The sequence below is a fragment of the Ziziphus jujuba genome, chromosome 12 (assembly GCF_031755915.1).
Source record: "Ziziphus jujuba cultivar Dongzao chromosome 12, ASM3175591v1".
Classification (NCBI taxonomy): domain Eukaryota; kingdom Viridiplantae; phylum Streptophyta; class Magnoliopsida; order Rosales; family Rhamnaceae; genus Ziziphus; species Ziziphus jujuba.
In genome coordinates, this window is record NC_083390.1 from 13,763,304 (window position 1) to 13,787,975 (window position 24,672).

Below are 24,672 nucleotides of genomic sequence, written 5' to 3' on the forward strand. Positions count from 1 at the left end.
ATGCAATTTATCCTAAATAAAAATAAAAACATGTTAATTTGTAAATAAATGAAATCAATATAAACCAACAAAGATATTACCATATCATTTTGTATTATGACCTGGTAAATAAGTTGAAATAAAGCAATTAATAATTTGCAATTTGCAATTTATAATTATTGAAGCAAAATAAATATTTAACAAGTTATAATTTTATATGCTACATATATATAGAATTTCCCTTTATATTTCACAAATAAATAAATAAATTCCCTTTTTTTTTGTCAAAAAAAGAAAAAGAAAAATATGTTTGGCCGTTTGAGCCTGTGGGAACAAGAAGTTGATTCTGACTAACTTTTTATTTTTTATTTTTATTTTTTATTATTTTGGTGAAACGCAAATTGCATACGTAGTGTTGGTTACTCCATTGCCATCAAAGATCCACGTCAGCACAATGATTCAACGACAAGTGCACCCCGAAAATCCAATTAAATTGATCCAATTTTATGATGAAGTGATGGAATGATTAATTAAACTAATATTATCATAATTTCTCTTAATTTTTTTAAGGAAAATTTCTGCTAATTTATTTTATAATAAATATTGCATCATAAAAATAATAAGCAATCCTTTCAAGAAAAGAAACATAAAAATAATTATCTTTGGTTGAAATAATAATCAGTTTATGACTCCATCATGACACCATTGAACCATTCAGAAGAAGATAGTATAATTTTAAAACAATTATATTAAAATCATCAAATTTTATTGACTAAATCAGACACAGAATATCATTAGCTTCATTTTTTTTTTTTATAAATTTTTTAATAACCACTAACCGGCTATTATATTATTTATTTTACTTATTTTAAGATATGATAATTCTCTAAAAAGCGGAAACAAAATGAAGTTGAAGGAAATCCAAAACTTAGATAAAATGTAGTAATTAGAAGGAAAATATCTGTATACGTAACCATGCAAATTAAATCATATAAGGAAAAAGGCTAATAAATTTAAATTATCATATTATTTGATAAATAAAATTTAAAAACTCTAGCATTATTATTTTTAAACTGATAAATTTAATTTTCATTTTGTAATAATTATATTTATGATTTTTAACTGTAAAAAAATAATAAATAAACTATAAATATAATTTTTTTATAAAAATGTGTTTCACTGTAATTATTAATATAAAAATTTTAAAAAATTAAATGAAATTTTCCGCTTCTAAAATTGTCCATTTGAGTTGAGATTGAGATGAGTGGGCTGGGTCATCAAGATGCACTGGTGGCAACAAACAATTTCGGTCCAATCTGATGAGGCCCAAAAGATCATGGTCAACCCCGCGAAATCTCTTTCGTTTGCATTGCAGTAATAGAAGCCATAAAGTCGTCTAAAAAATTAAATTAAATAAAAAAATACAAAAAAAAATATATATATATATAAAGATTTTGGGACTCAGAATTTCTGTTATCGAGTTCTGTGTCTTTCTGGTAGGGTTTTCGAGTGGACGAAGACGATAACAGCGTTTCAGTTGTTCGTAAGCTTCATCTCTCGACTTTCGTCGTCGTATTGTTGTCGCAGTTGGTGTTTTTAATTCTTTAGAAGCATGTAGTTTCTTTTACTTTCTCTCTTTGTTTTTCTCGTTTTCTGAAAACAAAATTTTCAATTGCGTTGGTAATTTGAAATTTGTGATGAGAAAAAAATAAAAAAAACCAATTTTGAGAAATCAAAAATGTTTTTTAGTTCGGGTTTTCTGCGTTTGAAAATTGGATTGATTGAAATCCCTATTCTTAATAATATTTTTTTGAACGGCATTGTTTTTATTGTGCAGGAAGCAATAAAAATTTCTTCGTTGTGTTTATGTGAAAGAGAATGAGAATGTATTCATCCAGAGGAAGTAACGCTTATGGACAACAGTCATATACTGGGCAATCTTCATATGGCCAATCTGTAAGTTTTTGTTTTTGTTGTTGTTGTTTTATTTTATTTTATTTTATTTTTTGGTTAGTCAACCAAATATGTTATTTTTTTATTTATTTATAAATTTTTGTCTCCAATGTGCGTACCAATCTTCACTCTTTGCAGTATCTCTCTCCCTGCGCTGATTTTTGTCGGTTTTGGTCTTTTGGGTACAATGTTGATTTGTTATAGGACAATGCTCATGGGACTAGGAACTTATTTAATCATTTAATTGTTTATTTCTTGTTTTTATGCTTGTAGTTGGGAACTGCTTATTCTGGTAGTTCTGTTGGAGGGACTGATGGAGGAACTCAACTTTCCCTGGCTTCGCGTCATTCATCTATGTTAGGTGCTTCTCAAGAAGCTGATGCTGGCGGGTATAGAACTCATCCTTCAGCGCAAACACATTATGGGGGACAATATAGTTCCGTATATGGCTCGGCTGCTTTGAGTGCTGCACCTCAGGTGAGGGTATTTCATGCTAAATTCATATTTGAGGCAATTTGCAAGGCTTTTTTCTTTTTTTCTTTTTTTCTTTTTTTTTTTTTTTTGGTTTTTATGTTTTTGTATCTGTAAATTGTCTTTTCGATCAGGGAAATTATTGACCTTAAGCTCAAGATAAATTTCAGTATATTCAATGGTGTTCACGCTGAGAGTTTTGCTACTTTTTTTTTGAATTGTTTGACATTTCATCCATGCATGTCTTTGTTTGCATCGGCTGTTAAATTTGTTTGCCAAGTCAATGTGTTTGTAACCATTTGAACAGGTTCCTTCCGTGTCTGCCAAAGTTGGATCTTCGGCTTTGGAAGGTCGTGCTGGCTATGCATCAGCTATACCAGATTCACCAAAGTTCTCCTCTGGTGACTATGTCTCATCTTCAAGCCACTCATATGGTCACAAAGGAGATCAGTTATATGCAGAGAAGGTTCCTGATTATCCTGTGATAGACAGAAGGCAATATGGTGAACGGCGGAGTAGTTATATGGGGAGGGACTTACAGAGTGAACCAACTGGGAGATATGCTGATTCTATTGGTTTTGTTTCTCAACATCAGGTGTTGTGTTTGTATTAGTTCATCTTATATTTTTAAATTTCTGTTTCTTTTGATCAAGATATACATCCTCCATGCATGTTGGTGACTATGTGGACAAAACCTTATGCTCTTTGCCTATTATATTTTGCAACAGTCTGAAATTTATGACCGCATTGATCAGACGGTGCTGCTTCGACAAGAACAATTACTGAAAACACAGGCGTTGCAGTCTGCTTCTCTTGATGGAAGTGCCAGGTACTGTTCCCGGATTTTTTTTTTCTTTTTTTTTTTTTTTGTTGCATCTTTTGTCTAACTGTAGCCTGTTCTGCAGTCCGAGAAACTTATGACTATTCCTTGTTATGTTCCTTCCATAATTGTGACTAGCCAGCACCATTATTTCCTTTTCATAGCAAAATATACCAAATCATACTGGTGATAGTCTGTGGACAGCTGTTATATGGTAATATATTTATAGTAAAACTAAGTAGCAACGCATTTCTGGCAGACAAGCTGACTATCTTGCAGCAAGAGGTGCTACTAGTCGTCATCCCACCCAAGATCTCATCTCTTTTGGAGGAAGAATGGATGCTGATCCTCGTAGTTTATCAATGCTTAGTGCTTCTTCATACAGTGCACAGCATGCCCCTTCAATACTGGGGGCAGCTCCACGGAGAAATGTGGATGATCTCATGTATGCCCCGAGTTCTTCAAATCCTGGTTATGGAGTGAGTTTACCTCCTGGTAGGGACTATGCGACTGGGAAAGGGCTTCATGGCCCATCGCTTGAGTCAAATTATCCAACTAGTGTGTTGCCTCGTAGTGGTCATCCAAGGATTGATGAGCGCAAGGATGATAGAGCTAGTTATCTTCGGGAGTTCGATCTAAGGGAAGAGGAGCGTCGTCGGGAGCGTTTGCGTGAGAGAGAGAGAGATAGAGAAAGGGAAAAGGAACGAGAACGAGAACGTGATCGAGAACGAGAAAGAGAAAGAGAACGAGAACGAGAACGAGAAAGAGAACGTGAAAGAGAACGCATTGAGCGGCGGGAAAAAGAAAGAGAACGAGAGCGCAAACGTGCTTTTGAGATTAGGCTTGAGCGAACTCCACCAAGAGTTTCTAAGGATCGCCGTGGTTCTTCTTTGTCGAAGGAGGGAAGACCTTTACACAGGGATTCCCCACATCATGAAGCTATGCATAGGTGGATCTTAATGTTTCATTTTGTGTCCTGCACTAGTTCTGAATATAGCTGCTTAGTATCTTGCAGCTTTTTGTATCTAACTTGGTGTTCTGTTATGTTGAAGGCGCCATTCCCCTGTTAAAGAAAAAAGGAGAGAATATGTCTGCAAGGTAAAAATACCAGTACAAGCGCTTAGTTGAATGATGATAAGAATACATTCCTATCCATTCTTCAAGGATATACCTTTTCTGATCAGGAGTTGAATTTCATTCTCATCGTTCCCTCTCGATCAGTTTTTACTTCTTCGAGTTGAACTACATTGGTAGCTTCTATTTTTTCATGGAGTTGGGACCATTTGCTTTCATCTGGCTTCCTGTTGATCTTTTGGTTCTACACCTAGGTGCTAATTTCCAAGCTCCAGTACTGGTCTTTGTTCATGTTCATGATTAGCACCAACTTCTTCCTTCCATCTTCTCCTTTCTTTGGATATCATCTTTCTCCCTCTGTCGCTATTTTTGTAATAGCTTAGTTTTGTTACATGCCTCTCTGGTGTAGATGATGTTGCTGACTTTTAGAGTTTCTAGAACTTGTGTTTGAAAACCCAAATGTGACTGCTCATCTTGTATATTATTTTCTGGTTTGTCACTGACGTTTCATGGTTATGTTTTCTGGTCCTTAGCTCTCTTTACTGAGGTCACCTTATAGGAAAGGAAGTGTTTGGACCTTAGGAAAGTGAAACACGGTTGTATAAGAATATCTTATGATGAACTGTTTAGTCAATGCATGTTGCAAGTTTCTTCTACACATAAAAATGGGTTAAGGGATTTAATACCTTCTGGTAACCAATGGTGTCTGTCTGCAGGTTTACTCATCGAGTCTGGTAGATGTGGAGAGGGATTATTTGTCCATCAATAAGCGATATGCGAGACTCTTCATATCCCCAGAGTTCTCCAAGGTCTGTTTCTAAATTTTATTTCCATTTAAGGAGTATGAGTTTTTATAACGTGAGAGTTTTATGGTTGTAGGCTGTTGTAAACTGGCCAAAGGGGAATCTTAAACTCTCTTTCCACACTCCTGTCAGGTAACTTGCCTGTTGAAGCTTTGTCACTTTGGTAGTTTCTGAGAGATTCTTGTTTTGCATCGAGATAGGAATCTATGTCTTGCATAGGGGACGTGTCTTGGTGCTTGAATTATTTACTTGTTATTGTAAATTATCTGCTAATACGTCCTCTTTGAGATGACTTGATTTCTGGGGTGAAACAAAAGAGTGAAAGGATGTATATTTTGGGTACCAAAATCATTTGAGCAATGAATAGTTTTGAGTGATCTTTTTGTTCAATATATTCCATTTTACCTCCTGGTTCTTGTAAAACGAAGAATCTTCTGTATTTTACTTTGAGTGGGAAAAGTTAAAAAAGCGTAAATATTGAGCACCTTGTTCGGTGGAACAGTTTTGAGCATGATTTTATTGAAGAGGAGGTTGCAGCTGAGCCAAAAAAGACTTCCACTGACCTTTTGGCTGAAGAACCTGCTAAATCAGGAAATGGAAATGTAGTGTGGAATGCTAAGGTTAGTCATTTGTTTGTGTAGTTTGATAGAGCTCTAAATTCAAACAATTATATCTTGATTTCATTTGTTTGTGTAGTTTGATAGAGTTCTAAATTCAAACAATTATATCTTGATTTGGAAATGAACTTGTTTGGTTTCTGATGCCAAATTGAAATGGATTGCACAAAATTTTTGGTCCTACTGCAATGCAGTTAACAAAACATTTAAAATGCATTGTATTTCTCGAGACCTAATAGAAGATAGGGCATATATGACTTAAAAAATCCATTGTAATTAACAAAGCAGTTTTGGAAAATGAATTAAGAAAAAAAGGGCATGGCTATTTAATTAAAGAATACATTTATTGTGGAGTTTCTTTTTCTTTTTCTTTTTCTTTTTCTTTTTATGTATTTTTTTAATGTTTTAAAACAATAATTTTGTGTCACTTCCTAATTTAAAGAATGACTTCTAGAGTCCACTTTTGTAGAGAAAATGGAAATCTTAACTAGAGAAAAGGACATCATCAAAAACTAAAAATATTACTACCAGAATGCTTTCAGTGACCTCTTTTACCACCAATATCCATTGCTGGGGTTGCCGGTCTCTCCTCCTATGACTTGCAGCATCCAATTGAGAATTGCCGCATCAAGTTCAAGAAATGGCTATTCTTGTTGATTTCTGCTGTGATCACAATAGTTTAGTATGATTGACTTGTGACCACTTGCTGCTTGAAATTGCTCTATTACTGCCCTTTACCACCCCAGTATGACCAGATTTGCCACCTTTCTTAACCTATTTGCCACCTATAATGACATTGCCTTCACTATTTTTGTTGATGCCTTACCTTTCAAAGTCTAAGGTTACTGTTTTTTGGTTGTCCTCACTTTCCTCTCTCCTTGGCTGAGGGTAAAACTGCTTTGCATTCAACATCACCTTGCAACTTTAATATCCAGTTAAGTCCATTGTATGAATTATAAAGCAACTTGTTTGCATGGTCATTTCCCATCTACAGACAAATTTTCAGTTATTTGAACTTAACACATCTAGGTAGAAGTTTTATTTTGATTGTTAGATCTTAGTTACAGGTGCAATCTTTAAATCTAATTTGATTTTTTCTTCTTATGAATTTATTTCCTTGTCTGGACCACCTTAATGGATATTTTCAGTTCTTTGTTTTAGTTGTGCTATGCAAATATTTCATCAAAGGTTCTTCTGATTGAACTTTTCCAGATTATTTTAATGGGTGGAATCAGCAGGAATGCTCTGGAGGAGCTTTCATCCGAAAAAAATTATGATGATCGCATTCCCCATATCTGCAATATCCTTAGGTTTGCTGTTCTTAAAAGGGACCATTCTTTCATGGCAATTGGTGGCCCATGGCATTCTGTCGATGGTGGTGACCCGTCGATTGATGATACCTCTTTAATTCAAACTGTAAAAAGGTTCTTGCTGCTTGCTAATTTTTGTATCAGTAAATAAAAAAATATGATTTCTCTTCAACAGACTCAGTGAGTTTTGCTTCTTAGGTACGCAAAAGATGTTGCTCAACTTGATCTGCAAAATTGCCAGCAGTGGAATCGTTTTCTTGAGGTTTATCATGCATTATGGTGTTTCTTTTAAGCCTATAGGTTGTAGATGGCTTTAGTTCTTAATTTTGGAACTAATTGTTTAGTTACCACTTTGATTCTATAGATACATTATGATAGAGTTGGCGAGGATGGACTATTTAGCCATAAGGAGGTCACTGTACTGTTTGTTCCAGATTTATCTGAATGTCTCCCTTCATTGGACACATGGCGAGAACAATGGCTTTCTCACAAGAAGGCTGTTGCTGAAAGAGACCAACTTTCGCTGAGAAAAGAGGTTTTATTATCTTTATTCTTTTACATCATTGTTCTTTTGATTTCTTTGTGGTTGATTGATTGTTAATATTATTCAACTATGAGTTCTTGGATGAAAGAGTGTTGCTCCTTGTGTACTGATATAATGTGTTTCTTCAGAGATTAAGGGAGAAGGAACAGTCAAAAGGTAAATTGCCCGTGATAGTGTCGCATCTTTTTGTGTGGTTGTTGTATGTGGTGTTACTAATATATATATTTTTTCCTTCTCACCTATCATTAATGATAATTTTATATTGTTCATCTTATGGGTTGTTTTAGATAAGGAAAATGATTCCTCAAAAGCTGTCAAAAAGTTAGACAAGGAAGAAAGAAAGAAAGAGCCTGCATCCTCAGGAAAAGCAAATCATTCTAGCAAAAAAGAGAACAATGACAAGAAGGGAGATGCAGCAGAAGGAAATGGTGAAGCAAGTGACAAGAAGCCTTTTAACAATGATGCAAGTGAAACTGGTGCAGCAAGTGGAAATGTGTTGAAAAAAGAACTGGTGGAAAGTGCTGGTGCTCAGACAACTGGTGGAGTGAAGACTGGAAAGAAAAAAATTATAAAGAAGATTGTCAAACAGAAGGTTGTTGGTAAGCCTACTGGTGATAATACAAATAAGCAGCAGAATGAAACCGGTGATGGACAGAAGGATGCAAACTTAGAGGTGCTGGGTCAACAAGATGAGTCTTTATCTAATTCTCCTGGGGTCAAAACTTTTGTTAGGAAAAAGGTTGCAAAGAAGTTGGTGAAACCTAACGAGACTGAGGATAAAGACACGCAACTTGAGATGAAAGTTGAGAAGAAAACGGACTGCTCTGAGGATAAACCAAAGGAAAGTTCAGATGCAAGTGGTGCCGTTGTACAAGACACCGGTGTGAAAACAACTATAAAGAGGAAGATTATTAGGAGGGTACCTAAAAGAAAGGTCACCGGCATGGAACCCACCAATGGGGTTTCTAACATTAAGAAAGATGGTGACAGCATTGGGACAAATGTTATTCAGGTCGGAGGTGGAGTACAAAGCACAAAGAACCATACAGCAGATGCAGAAAACACTGCTGGTGAAGTTGAAAAAACAGAAAAAAAAATAATTTCTAAATTAAACTCAACAAAACCAAAAGTCATTGGGAAGCAAGATGACATGGTCAATTCAAGCAACAATGGAGGAATAAAGAATGAAAAAGTGGAGAAGAAAGATGTAAAGGGGATTGGAGAAAAAAGTGGATCTGGGGCTAGAGAAGAGATTGAGACTGAGAAACTAAAAGTACCTGAAAAGGATAGCCATGATGACAAGCGGGGGAAATTAAAAGATAGCGATAAATCAAAAGATGAGAGAGATAAAAAAGAAGATGGCAAAGATGAGTCTAGAGGCAAATCAAACAAAGAACTGAAGGAAAAGAGAAAGCCTGAAGAACTTCCTCGACATCCGGGGTTTATTCTACAAACTACATGGAGCAAGGATTCTAAAGTAGGTTCACAGCATCATTCTATCTCACTATATTAAAATTTGCTTCACCATCTTTTCCAATAATACTTATATGTACTCCTTGCTGACACATGATAATCCGCTATAGTTGCGCACATCATCACTTTCACTGGATTCACTTCTGGATTATTCGGACAAGGACATAGAAGAATCAACATTTGAGGTGTACTTGCTGGCCTAATTTATTTTTCTTTCATGTGTGCCTTCTACTATGACATTTGATATCTTCTTATACAGAAGTTTTTCAAATACTAGAAGAGCTAATGCTATCTGCAATGTCACCCGACTTGGTTTTTGTAGCTTTCACTATTTGCGGAAACACTGTATGAGATGCTTCAGTATCGGATGGGTTGTCGTCTTTTAACATTTCTCCAGGTTGGTCTGAGACAGTTAAGCAATGGATCCGTGTTACTTTTTAATTTATGTAATGATGGGTTCTCATGGATGTACTTTTCTCTGTGCAGAAACTTCGTTTAAAATTTGTTAAAAAAAGATCACAACATAAGAGGCAACGGGAAGAAAAGAATGAGACTGGAAATGAAAAAATGTCATCAATGAAGCGACCGAAGACTGATGAGTTCCCTGTGAAAAGCCAATCTACTCAATCTTCTGAAGCAGTATCAACAGCCCAGCCAGATAATGAAAAAAATATAGTTGAAGAGCCTAACCCCATTGATCATGTTGATGAGGGGAATATACAGCATGAAAATGATGCTCTAGATGAAGATCCAGACGAAGATCCAGAAGAAGATCCAGAAGATGATCCGGAAGAAGATCCAGAAGAAGATGAAGAAATGGAGGATGGAAGTCCTCGACATGATCCCTCTTCAGAGAATAACGAAGGGAAAACCAGTGTTGCTGAGCCCGAAAACAAGAAGGATGACCCCAATGAGTCAGTCAAGGAACTACCTAACGTAAAATCTGCAGAGACAACAGGCGCTTCTGATTCTAATACGTATGAAAAAAGAGAGGCAAAGGTGGAAGTCAGTAAGAAAGAAACTCCTGCTGCAAAGGAGGTTGTTCTTGACAAGGAACTATTGCAGGTATTTTCTTTCTTTCAAGTTGTATAATGTATATTTCGCTTTTTCATTGAATCATTAATATTTTTATTTTATTTTTTTTTTCTATTTGAAACAGGCTTTTAGGTTTTTTGACCGGAATCAAGTTGGCTACATTAGGGTAACAATCAATCATCTATTTATTGTAATTTGTTTTGTGGTATAATGATCCGGTTATAAAAGAGTATTTGTTGCTTTTTCAGGTTGAGGATATGAGGTTAATTATCCACAACTTGGGAAAGTTCCTATCATACAGGGATGTGAAGGTAAGTTTATGTTATTATTTTAGATTCTTTGGGTGCTTCAATTATCTGTGTTTTTCCATTCACATTTGGTTTTCTTCCATTAGGAACTTGCTCTGAGTGCATTATTAGAGAGCAACACAGGAAGGGACGACCGCATTCTTTACAATAAGCTGGTCTGGATGTCCGACATTTAGGAACCTTTAGAGGCAGATCTAGGCACCTGGAATTATCTTTTTAGCTTCAGGATTTTAGTAGTGCATATAGTAACTTTTGACAGGAATAAAATATTTCTATTTATTATTTAGAGGGAATTGATTTTTTTCTTTTTTCTTTTTTTCTTTGTTGCGGTGTGTTTTGACATTGTTCTATGATTTCTCTTTTTTCGTTTCTGTTCTCCTTTACTAAATTATGCCCCTGTCCTGGGGTTATCACCTGCTTACTGATTAAAATCAGAATCATCTATAGTTTGCCCAACGGTTCGAACCTCGAATTTAGACTGGATGAAATGAGTTCTGCTTTTTCGAATTTTGACTGTAGATTTAAATGTGTAAGAAATAAAAAAGGGTTATCTAAATTTTGGTGAGTTATATTAGTAGAGGATGATAAAGCTCTGTTATCTAAATTTTGGTGAGTTATATTAGTAGAGGATGATAAAGCTCTTTTTAAATTGGTTTTAAGAAACGGCAATAACTCTTACTGTTCTTTTTAAATGAATTAAAAATGTGGGAGCAACCGAATGATTATTTTTGTTGCTGACTTTCTAGGCTTGTTCTATCAGCTGTATCTTCTGTGCAACTTTAAAATTCTATTTTGGGTTTGCATGGTCTGCTTGTTTCCTCAATGAGTTGGGATAAAACGTTAAGTTAGCTCAAAAAGGGTTGGGGTTGAATTATTTTAGCTCTATACCATGTTATGTTCTGAAATTTGTAACTTCTGTAAAACTGATCTATCATGTTTGTATTTTATTTTTATGCAGTTTTGTATTATTAATTTGACCAAATTCATAAGAAAATTTGGTATGATCAGAATAAAACTAATAAGAAACAACATAAGAGTTAGGGAAAATAGAGTACCAAATGTGTTGGGTTACCCCTAATGATAGAGAATAATTAGCGATAAAAAAATACCGCACAAGGGGATAAAATTAAGGTACACCATGTTAAACAAACAGTAATTATATTAGTTGCGAAGACAGCTAAATTTTGTCCAAAGCAAATGGAAAGATTTCAATGGACAAAAAAATGAAAGGACAACTTCTCTATTAAAAATTCAAAAAAAAAAAGGAAAAAAATAGAAAATATAAATGGCTAATAGCTTTGTTCATAATTACCAAGATCTAGGAAAGACCTCATAGCTTGCTTTTTCACAATCTTCCCGTACACTCCTCTCCACATTTTCAAAGCCCTTTCCAAAGCCACCACTCCATTACCATTTTTCTTCAAATTTGCAAACAAGATCTTCAATAATCTTTCATCACTACCCACAGCTTCTGCAATGCTATCAGCCACTGAATCCAAAGGAGGAATTCTTCTTCCCCAATTCTTTACTGCTTTCTCTGAGCTACAAGCCTCATAAAATGCAGCCCAAAATGATGCCCTCAAATACCCTTTTTCTTTGCCCCTCATCATCCATCTTCTCATTCCTTCCTCCAACCTATAAACTGCACCACCCACATCCATCCCTCTTTCGAGACCGATCTCAATTTCCCTCAAGTCTTGTTTGGAAGAAAGTTCGCCTTCAAACTTGCACCTTTTGCAACTACAGTCGAAATCCCATGTCTTTGACATCTCTTTGCGTTTGTTCAATGGAGAAAGAACATCGAAATATGGCAATGTGATTTCCTCACCGGCTTTGAGGTCTCTAGAAGCATGCACCATTACATGATCTCCAACATGTAACCGTCTTGCATTTGGAATGCATGAATGGTTGATGAAAGAAGCAAGAACCCATAAACCAACACCGTAATAATCGCTGTTTTTCCCCAAAACTTTAGCTGAAATTGCATCTTCAACAAGCGAATTGACATCCAAGATGCTTAAAACCCTGTTCTTGTCAAGCTTCTCATATGGGTTGTGGTTGATCTCCTCTGTCTCTGGCCTAAAGAGACTCATCTCAGGGACATCAAGACCGTTTTCGTCTTCCCCGGACGATAATGTGCTAACTAAACTACGGGTTCTAGGACATTTAGTTATTGATTCCATAACTTTTTCAATAAAGTTCTTCCACATCACCAGTTGAGCATTCTCTCCCAAATCTTGGCCTGGCAAAATTCCCCTTTCTGTGGCTACTGCCTTGGTGACAAACAGCAGAGTCCCAGCGTCGATGTTCTTTGTTATGAATAATCCACGCCCACTGATGTTGGATTTCTTTATCTGAATCGCGCCGACATACTCAGCAAGTTCCGGTGGCTTTCCGCGAAATCCATTGACAACCCAATCGGAGAGATCGAATGCTCCAGTTCTTGATAGAAACTCGAGCTTCTTGCATTTCTCCAAGTACCCATTAAGGGTTTCAGAATTCCCACAAGCTTGAGGATCAAGTTGGGCCTTTTTGAAGCACTCCATGGCCATGGAGTACCTATTGAGATTCAGCAAGATCTTCCCTTTGCAAACAAGGGTCTTGAAATGGGCACTCTCTATTTTCAATGCTTGGTCACAATCTTCCAAAGCTTGGGAAAATTCCCGCAACCTGGAACGTGCTTCGGCTCTGTTTGAGAGGGCTAAGCAAAGGGATTTCTTCAGCTTGGGGAGGAAATCCGGATCTGGGTTTTCAGGGCTCTTTGAGATTTTGTCTTGGGAGAGTGTGATGAATTGAGAGTAGGCAATTATAGACTCCACCCATTCTTCTCTGAGCAAGAGCTCTGTGGCTTTGGATCTCAGCTGCTGAAGTAGCTCCTCCGCCATTCCCAACTGTGGTTGTGGTTGCTGTTGTTCCTCTTCTCTCATCTCCGGTGGCTGATGGATAATGGAATTTGGGGAAAGTTTCTGTGAGAAATTTTAATACCGTAGGGTATGTAACGGTCATATTTGAATTGAACCTTTTGTAACGGCAAGGCTATCCCGGGGGTCTTTTTTTTTTAAAATATTACTGTTTGGATCTTTTGATACTGGTAGCTAAATAAAATATAATAAAAGAGGATAAAAGTTCGTGGACAATGACGCAAAACATTTTTTTTTTTTTTTTTTTTTTTGGGATAGGATGAAAGACAATTAACAATGTTCGAATTATCAACGTACTTATTAAATTTATTTATCAAAATGTTTTTAACACATATTACTTGTAATATTATTGTTATTATTATTTCTAATTTTCAAAAAAATATTATTTATCTACAATCATTAATGGGCTTTTAATAGGCTTTATATGCTGATTTGGAATTTAGTAAGCAACTATTAAGGATTTATTTTCTTGTATTAAGATTTTAGTTTTAAAAAATTGAAAAAAAAAAGTAAAATGCAATCAATTAATATTCAACAAATCAACAACATTCTAAAAATGATTTTAGTTTTAAAAATAAAAAAATATTACATGCAACCAATAATATTCAATAAATTCATATGGATTCAATGGGCATCATCACTATTATAAATAATATTTAACAAATCAACATGAATTCCATTGGTGATTATCACCGTAATGATAAACATCAAAACCCTTTAAATAAATATGTTTTAGCTAAGAATTGGTAAAGCCATCAAAACCCTTTAAATAAATATGTTTTAGCTAAGAATTGGTAAAGCCGTAAAGGCTTCCAAAGGAGTTTAAAGGCGTGTTTAGTAGTGCAATTTTGTTAACTTTTATTTTTCCGTAATACTTTTTTTTTTCCCCAAAGCTACCCAAAAAAAATAGTGGAGTGTTTGGTTAATTTACGACAATTGGTCGTCCTTGATGCCATTTGCCATCCTGATGACCCATAATGAGTGAGCTTTACATGTTGATAGGATTAATTAAGAGTTCTTCTTACAATTCCAAAATGATTCTATATAGTTCGATTTTTTATACACTACTATTTAAATATATAAAATATATAAGATTACTTAATACAATATTAATATTTAAAATATTCCTAATTCATACCATTTCAAAATTATATATTTTTTACAAATAAAAATTCTTTTTATAATTCTAAACTGACTATATACAGTCCCATAAAAATTAATTTTACTAAACTACTCTTCTTTTCTTTTTTCTCGTTTTGACTTAGGGTTGATTTTCATCTTTTTTTTATTATTTTTTTAATGGTATGAAATTTTATTTATTTGAAAGGAAAAAACCAACTATTGTGAAAAGGGAGGATAGCCGGTGACTGGGATTGACATGACTTATGTACATATTTGGAATACTTGAATTTGTTCAATTCAGTAATTTTGTAATTTTTTTGTAAACTATATTTTTAAATGGTTTGATTATAAACTTTTATTAAACTTTAAAATAGTTCGGTTATAAGTTTTTGAATAGATTTAAAGTAATTCATTCATATACTTCTGAATATATTTAAAGTTATAACTTATTATTTTAGAGCATTCGATTATAATCTTATTATTTTGAAGTGTATTTATTTGTATATTTCTGAACATGTTAAATTTGTTCAATCCAACAATTCCAAACTCTTTTAAGAATATATTTTTAAATGGTTTCATTGTAAAATTTTGTACAACTGAATATGTTCAATTGGAAGCTTCTGAACATATTAAAGTTGTTCAGTTGTATACTTCTGAGCATCTTCAAAATTATAATTTATTATTTTGGAGCATTCGGTCATAAATTTCTGTCCAAATTTTCAATTGTTAGGTTGAAAACGTCTGGACGTTGTCATTTTGTTTAGTTGTCTACTTTTGTATGTGCAATTCCACATGGATACATTTTTAGATGCTTGGTTGTAAATTTTTATGCAGTTTTAAAATGTTCGTTTGTATACCTTTGAATATTTTAAAATTGTTCAATTGTAAATATTCAAACTAAATTTAAATATATTCAATTCTGAACTAAATTAACGAATGTTCTAATTTTATTTAGAGATAAAAATACATAACTACAATGGACATGTTTTATATCAATCATACAAAATAAAAGTATAAAAAGATCATTTTGAGATTGCATTTAGTGTCATAATTACAAACTAATTTGTTCAAAACCATGGACTGTCTAAATCTATCGTCTCTTGAGTGGTCACATCATCTAAAATTAAATTCTTGAAAGCTTTTATTTGAAGTGCATATGGTGTTTCCCATCCTTGAGCATATATTTGATGATATTTAAACCATTTATCAGCAGCACAAAACATCCTGATACCATAAACAACCATAACAACAACAAAGGTAACAAAAACATTCGATAGATAAAAGCCAAACATGTTAAGAATGTTTGGATGGATGCTACTAAACAATTAAAAAATGTTCATTTTTAAACTTTCAAATAAAAGATGAATTTTAATATAACATGATCAAATATAAAGAGTGTTGTTTAGACCTGATCGTTGGTAAGTGATAGAAAAAAAAAATCAAACTAAAGTAATTATCACAAAAGAAAAAAAGAAAAATTAAACACATCTTACTGTTTCAATTCCATAATTTGAGAATAATTATTGTATATACAACTCTAGTTTATAATAAAATATAAGTTGGATCAAGATATAACGTATTATTTGAGAGGAAGAATGAGACTATATAAAGAAATTATTTAAATACATTTAGTTAATAAATATCTTTAATAGTAATTTTAAATGGGAATTAAAATATAAATCAATAGAAATTATATAGAGTACAAACAGCAGTGCGACTAGAAATTTTCATTATTTAATAGTAGGATTATTTGATAAGTTATTGTCAAAGTTTTACTTTCTCATGCTAAAATTTTATTTTTTAAAAAAAATGTTAAATTCAACCAACTAATATTTAAAAAATCAGCAACTTTCTCATAACAAATTAAGTTTAAAAAAATTATATGAATATATCAAATGCAATCAATTAATATTTAACAAATCAACATGGATCTTGCTCGTAATAATCGTTAGTAATGACAAATATCAACATTCTTTTAGTAAATATATTTTAGCTAAGAATTGTTTAAAGGCTTTCAAAGCAGTTTGAATATGTGTTTGGTAGCGCAATTTTATTAAATTTACTTTCCCTTTCCAACCTTGCCCAAAAAAACAGTGGTGTTTGGTCAATTATAATTTACAACAATCCGTCATCCTTAATGCTATTCGTCATCAAAAGCCCATAATCAGTGGGGCTTATATGCTGATAGGAAAATTTAATAGTTATTATCAAGGAATAACTTTCTCATATTAAGATTCTAGTTTAAAAAATTCAAAAAAAATGTTAAATACAACTAATTAATATTTAACAAATAAACAACTTTTTCAAAAAAGAGTTTAGTTTAAAATTAAAAAAAATATATTAAATACAACCAATTAATATTTAATGAATCAACTTCAATACTATTGACTTGTTTTGTTTTTTTCCTTTTTGAGTAATTTCAATCCAATTGGACAAGTATCAAAACTCTTTTAGTAAATATATTTTAGTTATGAATTGCTAAAGGCTTTCAAAGAAGTTTAAAGGTGTAGTTGGTAATGCAACTTTATTACATTATTTCCCGCAGTACCATTTTTTTTGTTTTTCCAAGCTACCCAAATAAACAGTGGAGTTTTAACTTTTCATTTACAACAATTTCTAATTTAAAAGGAAATGTTATATATCCAAACAAAAATTTTACCAACCAAGCCAAACTTAATTGGTTTAGTTAACTATGATTAAAAAACATTAAATGGGATTATTTTAGATATTTTAATATGTTAATGCACTAAATGTTTTTTTTATTGTTTTTCTCATAATGTAATATATATATATATATATACATATATACATACATACATACACATACATACATACACAGTCCGTCTATGGTGCGGACGGTCTTCATGCAGACCACAGTATTGGTGACAGTTTTTCATACTATTGGTGACGATTTTCTAAAAAATCATCGTTAATACTATGAAAAACCGTCACTAATACCGCGGTTCTCATGCGGACCGTCCTCACTGTAGAATTTCCACATGCATACATATATATATATATATATATATATATTTTGGAGAAGAAGCATATGAAGTCATGAAGTGCCTTCTCTACAAAAAAGAAAATAAAAACAGCACTTCTTAATTATTTATCAAACACATGGCGAAGTATTATTAATTGTTTTTTGTTAATATTGAAATATATTGTCCCTAAACTATACCAAATTTTGTCTACAAACTTGAATGGTACTTTCAAACTTCGAATGGTAACTAACAAAGATGGCAACCTCAATCTTAACTCATAAACAGTTAACAGAATATCTGTCTCTTGGCAAATAGCGGAACATCTGTTACACCATCGAAAGCAAGATGCATTGCTTATAGACTACTTCACAGTGCAAAATAGTGAAACGCTATATGTTACTTCATTCAACAAAAGATACATGGTTCATGTACAAGTGAGCTTACACGGTGCCAGTGCCTATAATTTGCAGTCAATGATTTCCAATGAAAACCCCCATTAAAACCATAGTAGGACATTCCATATAACTTGCAAAAATTGGAAAACTCCTGCACCACAATCACTTTCTCACCACGAATTTCTGAAGATTTCAAAAATGCTTTTTTATCTTCTGGCTAGAAGAATTAAGTTACATCTAGACAGGTTTACTTCTTTAGAAAGTACATTCCATCTCTTAGTTCTAACTTTTCTTCGGAAACAAGACCAGATAAGAAACTTTGCAGCTGCTGAATAGTTTTGTCATAAGGAGGATCTGCGATACAAAACATCTGCAGCATTGTGTTGATTGATCCATTTTAGAAAGTCAGTAAGTTATTAATCAACCGGGCACTAATATCTAAATCAGTGGGGTCTATCTGCCTTACCTTAAGGGTATTATGAATTCTATCCAATGCCATGCTTCCAAAATTTGTGAGCATCCCCACGATAAATTTCTGGAACAAAGCCAATGCTAATTTAGAAAACTGCAGAAAATTGGGGACAAAAACATCCAATAACAGTTCATGTTCATTAAGGTTGGTACTGGATTTTGGTCACATGATGATTTCCACAACTGATTTGGTCAATGAGATTACCAAGAGGCAACGGCTCCCTAAGAATTTATAAACCGTTTTCTTTCCCCTTCTTAAGGCTATTTTAGAAACTTGGTTATGGAAAAATCTGTAAGATCAAATATTGAGACAGTACTAGAGGATTGTCTGCTAAACTATTCTGATTGCCTTCAATACTAGTGGTAAGTGCAGCATTTCGCCCATTCCGAATTCAGTTAGACAGTATTTCCCAGGAGGCAGATCTCATTCTATATGAGAATGGGTTAACAGCCTCCAAAAAACCACCCCAACCGGTTAGACTGAATTTTAACAAAATTTCAAGATTGTCCAAGAAACCACAAACCTCATAAACAGTCATTTCCTTGCGCAGTTGATCCTCAACGGAAGCCGTGGATTGCTCTCCCTCCTCATCTCCAATTAAAATGTCCTCACGGCTCCCACTATTACCACCACCATTCTTACTGGTGTCAACAATGCCTTCCACTAGCGTAAACAAATGTTCATTTGAGTCTTCTCCAAGTGACTCTGCAAGAATTCCCTTCAGGATAAAAAGACATGACAAGATCAATTTTCCACTTGACTACCAACCTCTTAAAAAATTAGAAACATTACAAAATTTATCCAAGCTGAACGGTTAAAGGTTCGAATACAGAAAAAATGTTCAGTTTGAAAAAGGTTTGAAGTACAGGATTAAATAATCATAGAACCATTAGAGCATCATTTCCAATGTGCATAGAATAACATGGTAAAAATCCAGCTAGGCAAAATTTTCCCTAACCAGTAAAATTAGATCTGATTTGCTGATTTCAATCCAGAGGGAGTCAAACAGCTATTTGCACATAAAATGACCACCTAAAGTGCAAGACTTACTCAACTCTGAGACAGGGAAACCTATCGAATTAAAATTTAATGTCTCTAGACTGGCGACAGAGCAAGTGTGCACAAACATAAATAAAAATTGGCAAGCTTTAAACATGCTAGGATGAGTTAATCAAACATACCTTGCTTGTCCAAAAATTTATTCTTCGGTTAAGCACATCTATGGGAACCCCAATAGCAGCTGCAAGATTCTTAGATGTCCAACTGAAAGAAGGAAAAAAGATAAATTTGCCATAATAGAACGAATAACATGAGACATGAAGTTCCCATTTTTACCTTGCTTGACCTTGAAATTGCATAATAATTGCTGCATGTATAGGAGCCACTGTGAACTGTACTTGTCTATCTTCAAATTGCAATTCCAACTAAAACAGCACAACCATGAAAATCAATGATATGGCAGTAATTGAGAAATTCAGAAAAGAAAGGTAAGGTGGTTGTCCACTGAAATTATTGATACCCAAAAATGCATTCATGTTGATAATATAGCAGTGAAAGTAACCTGTAGATATTAAAGTAGCTAACCTTAACAGCACCAAGATTTTTCTTCCATAGTAACTTACGAGGGATCTTGATTTCATTAAACCTCTTTGCATAATCAGAGAGAAGTTGCTCGACTGGCTGAGGTACTACCAGGGACTCCTCCTGAAGAATTTCTCAAGGTCAATTCAAGGGCAACAAATATATGCCACTGAGAAACAATGAAGATTCAATAGGAAATATATTTGTAATGAAGATTCAGTAGGAAATAAAATTGGTTTAAGATAACCACACTAATGAACCAAGAACACTGATTATGACTCCTGTTGCTTTGCATTTAAAAATCAGTCAAAAAAATAATAATAATAATACACACTTCATGCAGAAACAGTAGATCTGATCAACTAATGGCAATATAGTAACAACAGAAATATGCATCTGGTATGCTGAATAAAGTTATGCGCCCACTTCAACATATAGATGAAATTAATGTTTGAAGTAGTGCCACAAGCAAAAGAAACAACAAAGTCACAAATATTTCACCCAAAACCACCAAACATCAGCATGTCATCATATGTGGTAAAGATTTGTGATTGCCAAGAATATACATTCATCCTTTCACAAATTCCAAAATGAACGACATTTCCAAAGGCAATGATTGGTTACCTGGATTGGAGGCCAGAAATTGGAAGATATGATTGTAGCATTAAGAATATCCATGGGTAGTGCAGTATCCCCTAGCTCAGCACCTAAAATATCCGACAGAGTAGTGTGAAAAGCAATGGTTTTCTTCTAACGATGGCAACAAGAGTCCCAAGAACATTCCATAGGAAAAAAAAAATATACATATATATATATATATATATATATAATTACTACCTCTTTGAGATGGCTGATTTATGGTTGCTTTAACATTGGTGTTTGTCCTCTTAGAATCAATCAAATCATTCAGCATAATTTCACATTTCTGCATGCTGCTTTCTCCAAAATGTATCTGAAAAGAATGATAGAAAATGAACATTAAAGTGGACATCATAAATACTTATTCAACCTTGAAAAAAACCCAGCACTATATCCCATTTCACCAAACAGAAGCCTGAGATATTCATATGCAAAGCACCTACCTTGAGAAGTTCAAGAGTACGTATCTCTGTGTCAATGTCATAATCGGATTTGTTCAGAAGCTTTTCGGCAAGCATAACACGATATTCATTAACCAATTGATCTTTTGAACCAATTATGCCAACAATCATCCCAAGTATGTCAACCTTCCTTCGGTTCCTGCTACCCTTCAAAGGATCAGCTTCTACAGGATCAGGTTCCCAGCTGAAGTGACAGAGCAGAACTCATTCAGATAAATACATAAGGTATAGGTAATAAGCAGAAAAAATTGATATCTTGTCTCTGCAAATGTATTAAATATTCTTGAGAATTATAAACAACTTAATTTAATTTCATCCACACTCATGACAGTCATACTGTTGGGCATTTATCCAAGCTTGCTTGTCATCAGTATTGAAATCATCATCAAGGCCAATGTTCTCTTGATTTTCTTCATCTCTATTTAGTTCTTCAAGAAGGCTATCCCCAGTATTTCCAGATAAATTTGAATTCCCACCAGTTCCATCAGTAAGCATAGTCACAATGCATTTTATGGTGTCTTTCCTTCCTCTTAAGTAGTCCCTTATTGGTTCACCTACTGCTTCGAGGAACACGCCTGCTGGATCTATTGTCCGGAGTGCCTTAATAGTAGAAACATATTGATGCAATATGTCATTTGTTGAAGCACCTGCAGTAAGTAAACGATATCGTAGTGCAGAGATAAATGATTCAACCAGCTTGGAATGTTGTCCAGTGTATTCAAGACACTGTTTTAAATCTTCAATGGCAGGTGAACTGCATAACCCAGAAAGTAAAAAATTAAGGAAATGCATACAAGTGTCCCATATAAAAAATTCCAATCGCACAACATAGTTTAGATATTGCTCGTAAATAGGCATGAGATGTCACCTAATATCAATTTACTTTTCTTAGAACTTATTTTCCGAGGGTTATAAGAACAAGATTCAATGTCCAGTAGCAATTGCAAAAGCACAGAAAATAGAATAATGAAAGTTGACAACTACTCCTCACATGGACAAGTGGGAGTCAATTTTTGCATAATACACGCCTTAAAAAACATAAGGTACTAAACTGAATTTAGAAAAACAACACCACATGATAGACCTCTTTGACCTATTTTCATTACTTATTCAATCTCTAGACATAAAATAGTTAAGTCGATATTGTATTCTTCTCAGCCACCACCTTATTTAACGAGCTATACAGCAAGACAGAAAACAAATTAATTATTACAGTCTAATTCTACAGTACTTAGCCAAGGAAAACTGAAAACTGAAGGTAAGAGAAAAACCTGTCAGGATAGTCAACAATAATTTCAAATAACTTAGCGATTCTCAAGTCTTGCAGTGTTTCATAAGCAAAATACTCTAGACGCAACTTCCATCTAACAAGTCCTTCAGATGGTGTATTGATCCCAGGATAGAATGAAGAAGGGCGTGAAGCCAAAGGTGATTTTAGACCAGATGAAACACTATCATAACTGATGGAGTCACCCAGATAAACAAGGAGGGCATGCAAGAATTGTAGAGGCACAGCCTGCAAAATACATATCCAAGCATTAGAATCTATCTTAAGAAACATATTTGCATCTGCAACAAAAAAGATAACATATAAACATAGCTGAGAGTTATTAAAGATGTAAAAGAGAGGTAACCAACAACATTAAGAAACTCAAAATCATCACACAAGTAGCATTTCATTTTGTACTGAAGAATGATGTACCATGTGTAGTAGCTTTATTAATTAAAATAGTGCAAATGGTAAAATAACTAAAAGGGAAAAGAAAAGTAACATCGAATATCTGGCTACAATAACAGGCACTCTGAATACCCAACATTTTTCGCTGATAAAATCAGATGAATAATTATTACCATTTAAGATCCTTGATATTTGATAAATGCCACAACCAAATGCCAATTTCTCCCTAGCAATCATCCATCATGGTGTACCAGGCAACCAATAACAAAAGTCATTTATTTAAATATCCCACTGCCTTTAAGTCAAATCCACCATGCCTATTGAAAACATTCATTATTTTATAGATTAACTATTCATGAACAAGACGGCGGCTTTTGTTGTTCTATGAGAATGGGAAACAAAAAGATATTATAAGCAGAAGAAGAAACCTGTATCCACTGTTTGATTGACTCCAAAACAGAATTCCGGTAATCATCACCTGCAAGTTCATGTACTTTAGCCTGCCATGCAAAAAGGAAATTGAGATACGATTCAAAAATAAATTGAATACATAAAGAATGTGGAGTAGGTCAGATTAGGTATCTTAGGATGGAAACGAGTCGACTACAGTTTAGGTAAAGAACAGATAGAGAAAATTTAGGAAATAAAACAAGATTATAACACATGTTTACCTTTAGAAGCAAAAATATAGCAGAAGCATAGGCATCTTCAGTCATGGATGTAAATCCAAGACTTCTAAGATCACGAACAACCTTCCCGATGTTCTTCACCAACTTGTTATTCTCTGACAACATGCCTTGGTGATAGCATTCATCAATTTCCATTTGACCTACCCTGTAGGAAACTTTGCTCTTTTCATTTAAACTGATCTCAGCTTTATCTTGAATTTCACCATCATCATTCAACTCTCCAGACATGATGGTACTTAGTTCCTCCAGCCTTCCCTTAAAATACCAGTTGAGTATCTCTAATAACATTGAGGAGACAAAAAAGTCGTAACAAGCTAAACCATTAGGAATTCTTATGCAACGAAACATCCATGTAAAAAAAATTCTTAACAACCAAAATTCCGAGTGAGCTAAAGTACAAATCCCAGCAGTAAAAAATGGTGAAATAAGTACCAGGAAAATGAGGAGGAAGAGTAGCCATAAGAACTGAAGAGACTAGTAATTGATATTTTGGAAAGAGGTAGACCCTTTCTGCGTCTGAATTGTGCCTTCCCTCTGATATATTTTCCTTGTAAGACTGCAAAGCATGAACCAACATCAACAAGCACTTCTCCTGGTATTGCTTCTCCATTGATATCTCTTCCAAAGCTTTACATAATACTTCCTGGACTTCTTCATCACCAATCTGTGTTTCAACTATTTGCTTGTATTAGTAAAAAAACCAGCTGCAAAAAAAGGATCACAAACACGTTCACATATTAATGTTTTTACATACTTCGGAAAATTTGCCGTAAGCTTCGAAATGCCGCCAAAATTTGAATGCGCCATTTTTCTCAAATGTTTCCTGTCACGAAGAGAAAGAACAATTTAAACAACAAAAACATGCCCTAATTTACGAAATGGAAAAAAAAAAAAAAAAAGGTAGAAGAGAGGAAAAATCTGCATTTTCCAAGAAAACAAAATAAGAAATTAAGGGATAGGCAGTAAAACTGCGTACCTCGAGCGCCCTGAGGAAGTGGTCACGGACCAGAGACTCCAGTCCGTGCTTGCAGAGGCTTTGCACGTCGGCGACAAACTCCGAACCGACGGAGAGATCACCAGCGCCGCAGAGAAGGGTTTCTGTGGCGGCGCAGAATCCATTGTAGCTTTCGACTATTTCTTGAACGGCGTCGTTGCTGAGAGTGTCGAGAATCCCTAAATTGCAAGCCGATGAGCTCCAATCCTCCATTGTTTTACTGTGTCAATAAAGCTCTTAGCTTTTGTTTTCAGCTTTTGCCGCCAGTCTAACTCCGAAGTAAAAAAGGCCGATGCAAGGCAAATGGGTCGGGTTCAAAACTTTCATACTGCGCCCCAATTAATGTCGT

The 24,672-nt window shown here is 34.2% G+C and overlaps 3 protein-coding genes across 6 annotated transcripts; 1 reads left to right on the plus strand and 2 right to left on the minus strand.

The window, feature by feature from the left end:
* The first annotated feature begins 1,385 nt into the window (after positions 1-1,385).
* On the plus strand, positions 1,386-10,758 carry LOC107428953 (protein SHORT ROOT IN SALT MEDIUM 1). 4 transcript variants are annotated; one of them, XM_016039557.4, is made up of 21 exons: positions 1,386-1,522; positions 1,817-1,935; positions 2,206-2,409; positions 2,711-2,998; positions 3,132-3,232; positions 3,483-4,172; positions 4,276-4,321; positions 5,014-5,106; positions 5,177-5,232; positions 5,603-5,720; positions 6,930-7,141; positions 7,226-7,289; positions 7,392-7,562; positions 7,700-7,727; positions 7,859-9,048; positions 9,155-9,229; positions 9,367-9,441; positions 9,531-10,109; positions 10,204-10,245; positions 10,328-10,390; positions 10,474-10,758. In XM_016039557.4, the coding sequence occupies exons 2-21, from the start codon at positions 1,858-1,860 to the stop codon at positions 10,561-10,563; spliced, it is 4,263 nt and encodes a 1,420-aa protein (XP_015895043.3). In that variant the 5' UTR covers positions 1,386-1,522; positions 1,817-1,857; the 3' UTR covers positions 10,564-10,758. The 4 variants fall into 4 exon arrangements, with proteins under 4 accessions (XP_015895043.3, XP_024933811.3, XP_015895044.3 ...); XM_025078043.3 differs by having other exon boundaries at positions 1,394-1,518; XM_016039558.4 differs by having other exon boundaries at positions 1,443-1,593.
* Positions 10,759-11,448: 690 nt separating this feature from the next.
* Positions 11,449-13,481, minus strand: LOC107428939 (methyltransferase FGSG_00040). Its single transcript, XM_016039543.4, has one exon. The coding sequence runs from the start codon at positions 13,312-13,314 to the stop codon at positions 11,677-11,679; it is 1,638 nt and encodes a 545-aa protein (XP_015895029.3). The 5' UTR covers positions 13,315-13,481; the 3' UTR covers positions 11,449-11,676.
* A 4,312-nt stretch (positions 13,482-17,793) lies between these two features.
* Positions 17,794-24,630, minus strand: LOC107428957 (anaphase-promoting complex subunit 2). The gene is made up of 16 exons (XM_016039563.4): positions 24,306-24,630; positions 24,084-24,152; positions 23,762-23,993; positions 23,312-23,607; positions 23,069-23,140; positions 22,234-22,478; positions 21,300-21,716; positions 20,945-21,146; positions 20,700-20,814; positions 20,487-20,569; positions 19,866-19,985; positions 19,617-19,705; positions 19,463-19,544; positions 18,805-18,999; positions 18,276-18,344; positions 17,794-18,179 (listed from the first exon to the last, which is right to left on the minus strand). The coding sequence occupies exons 1-16, from the start codon at positions 24,534-24,536 to the stop codon at positions 18,057-18,059; spliced, it is 2,640 nt and encodes an 879-aa protein (XP_015895049.3). The 5' UTR covers positions 24,537-24,630; the 3' UTR covers positions 17,794-18,056.
* Between the last annotated feature and the right edge of the window lie 42 nt (positions 24,631-24,672).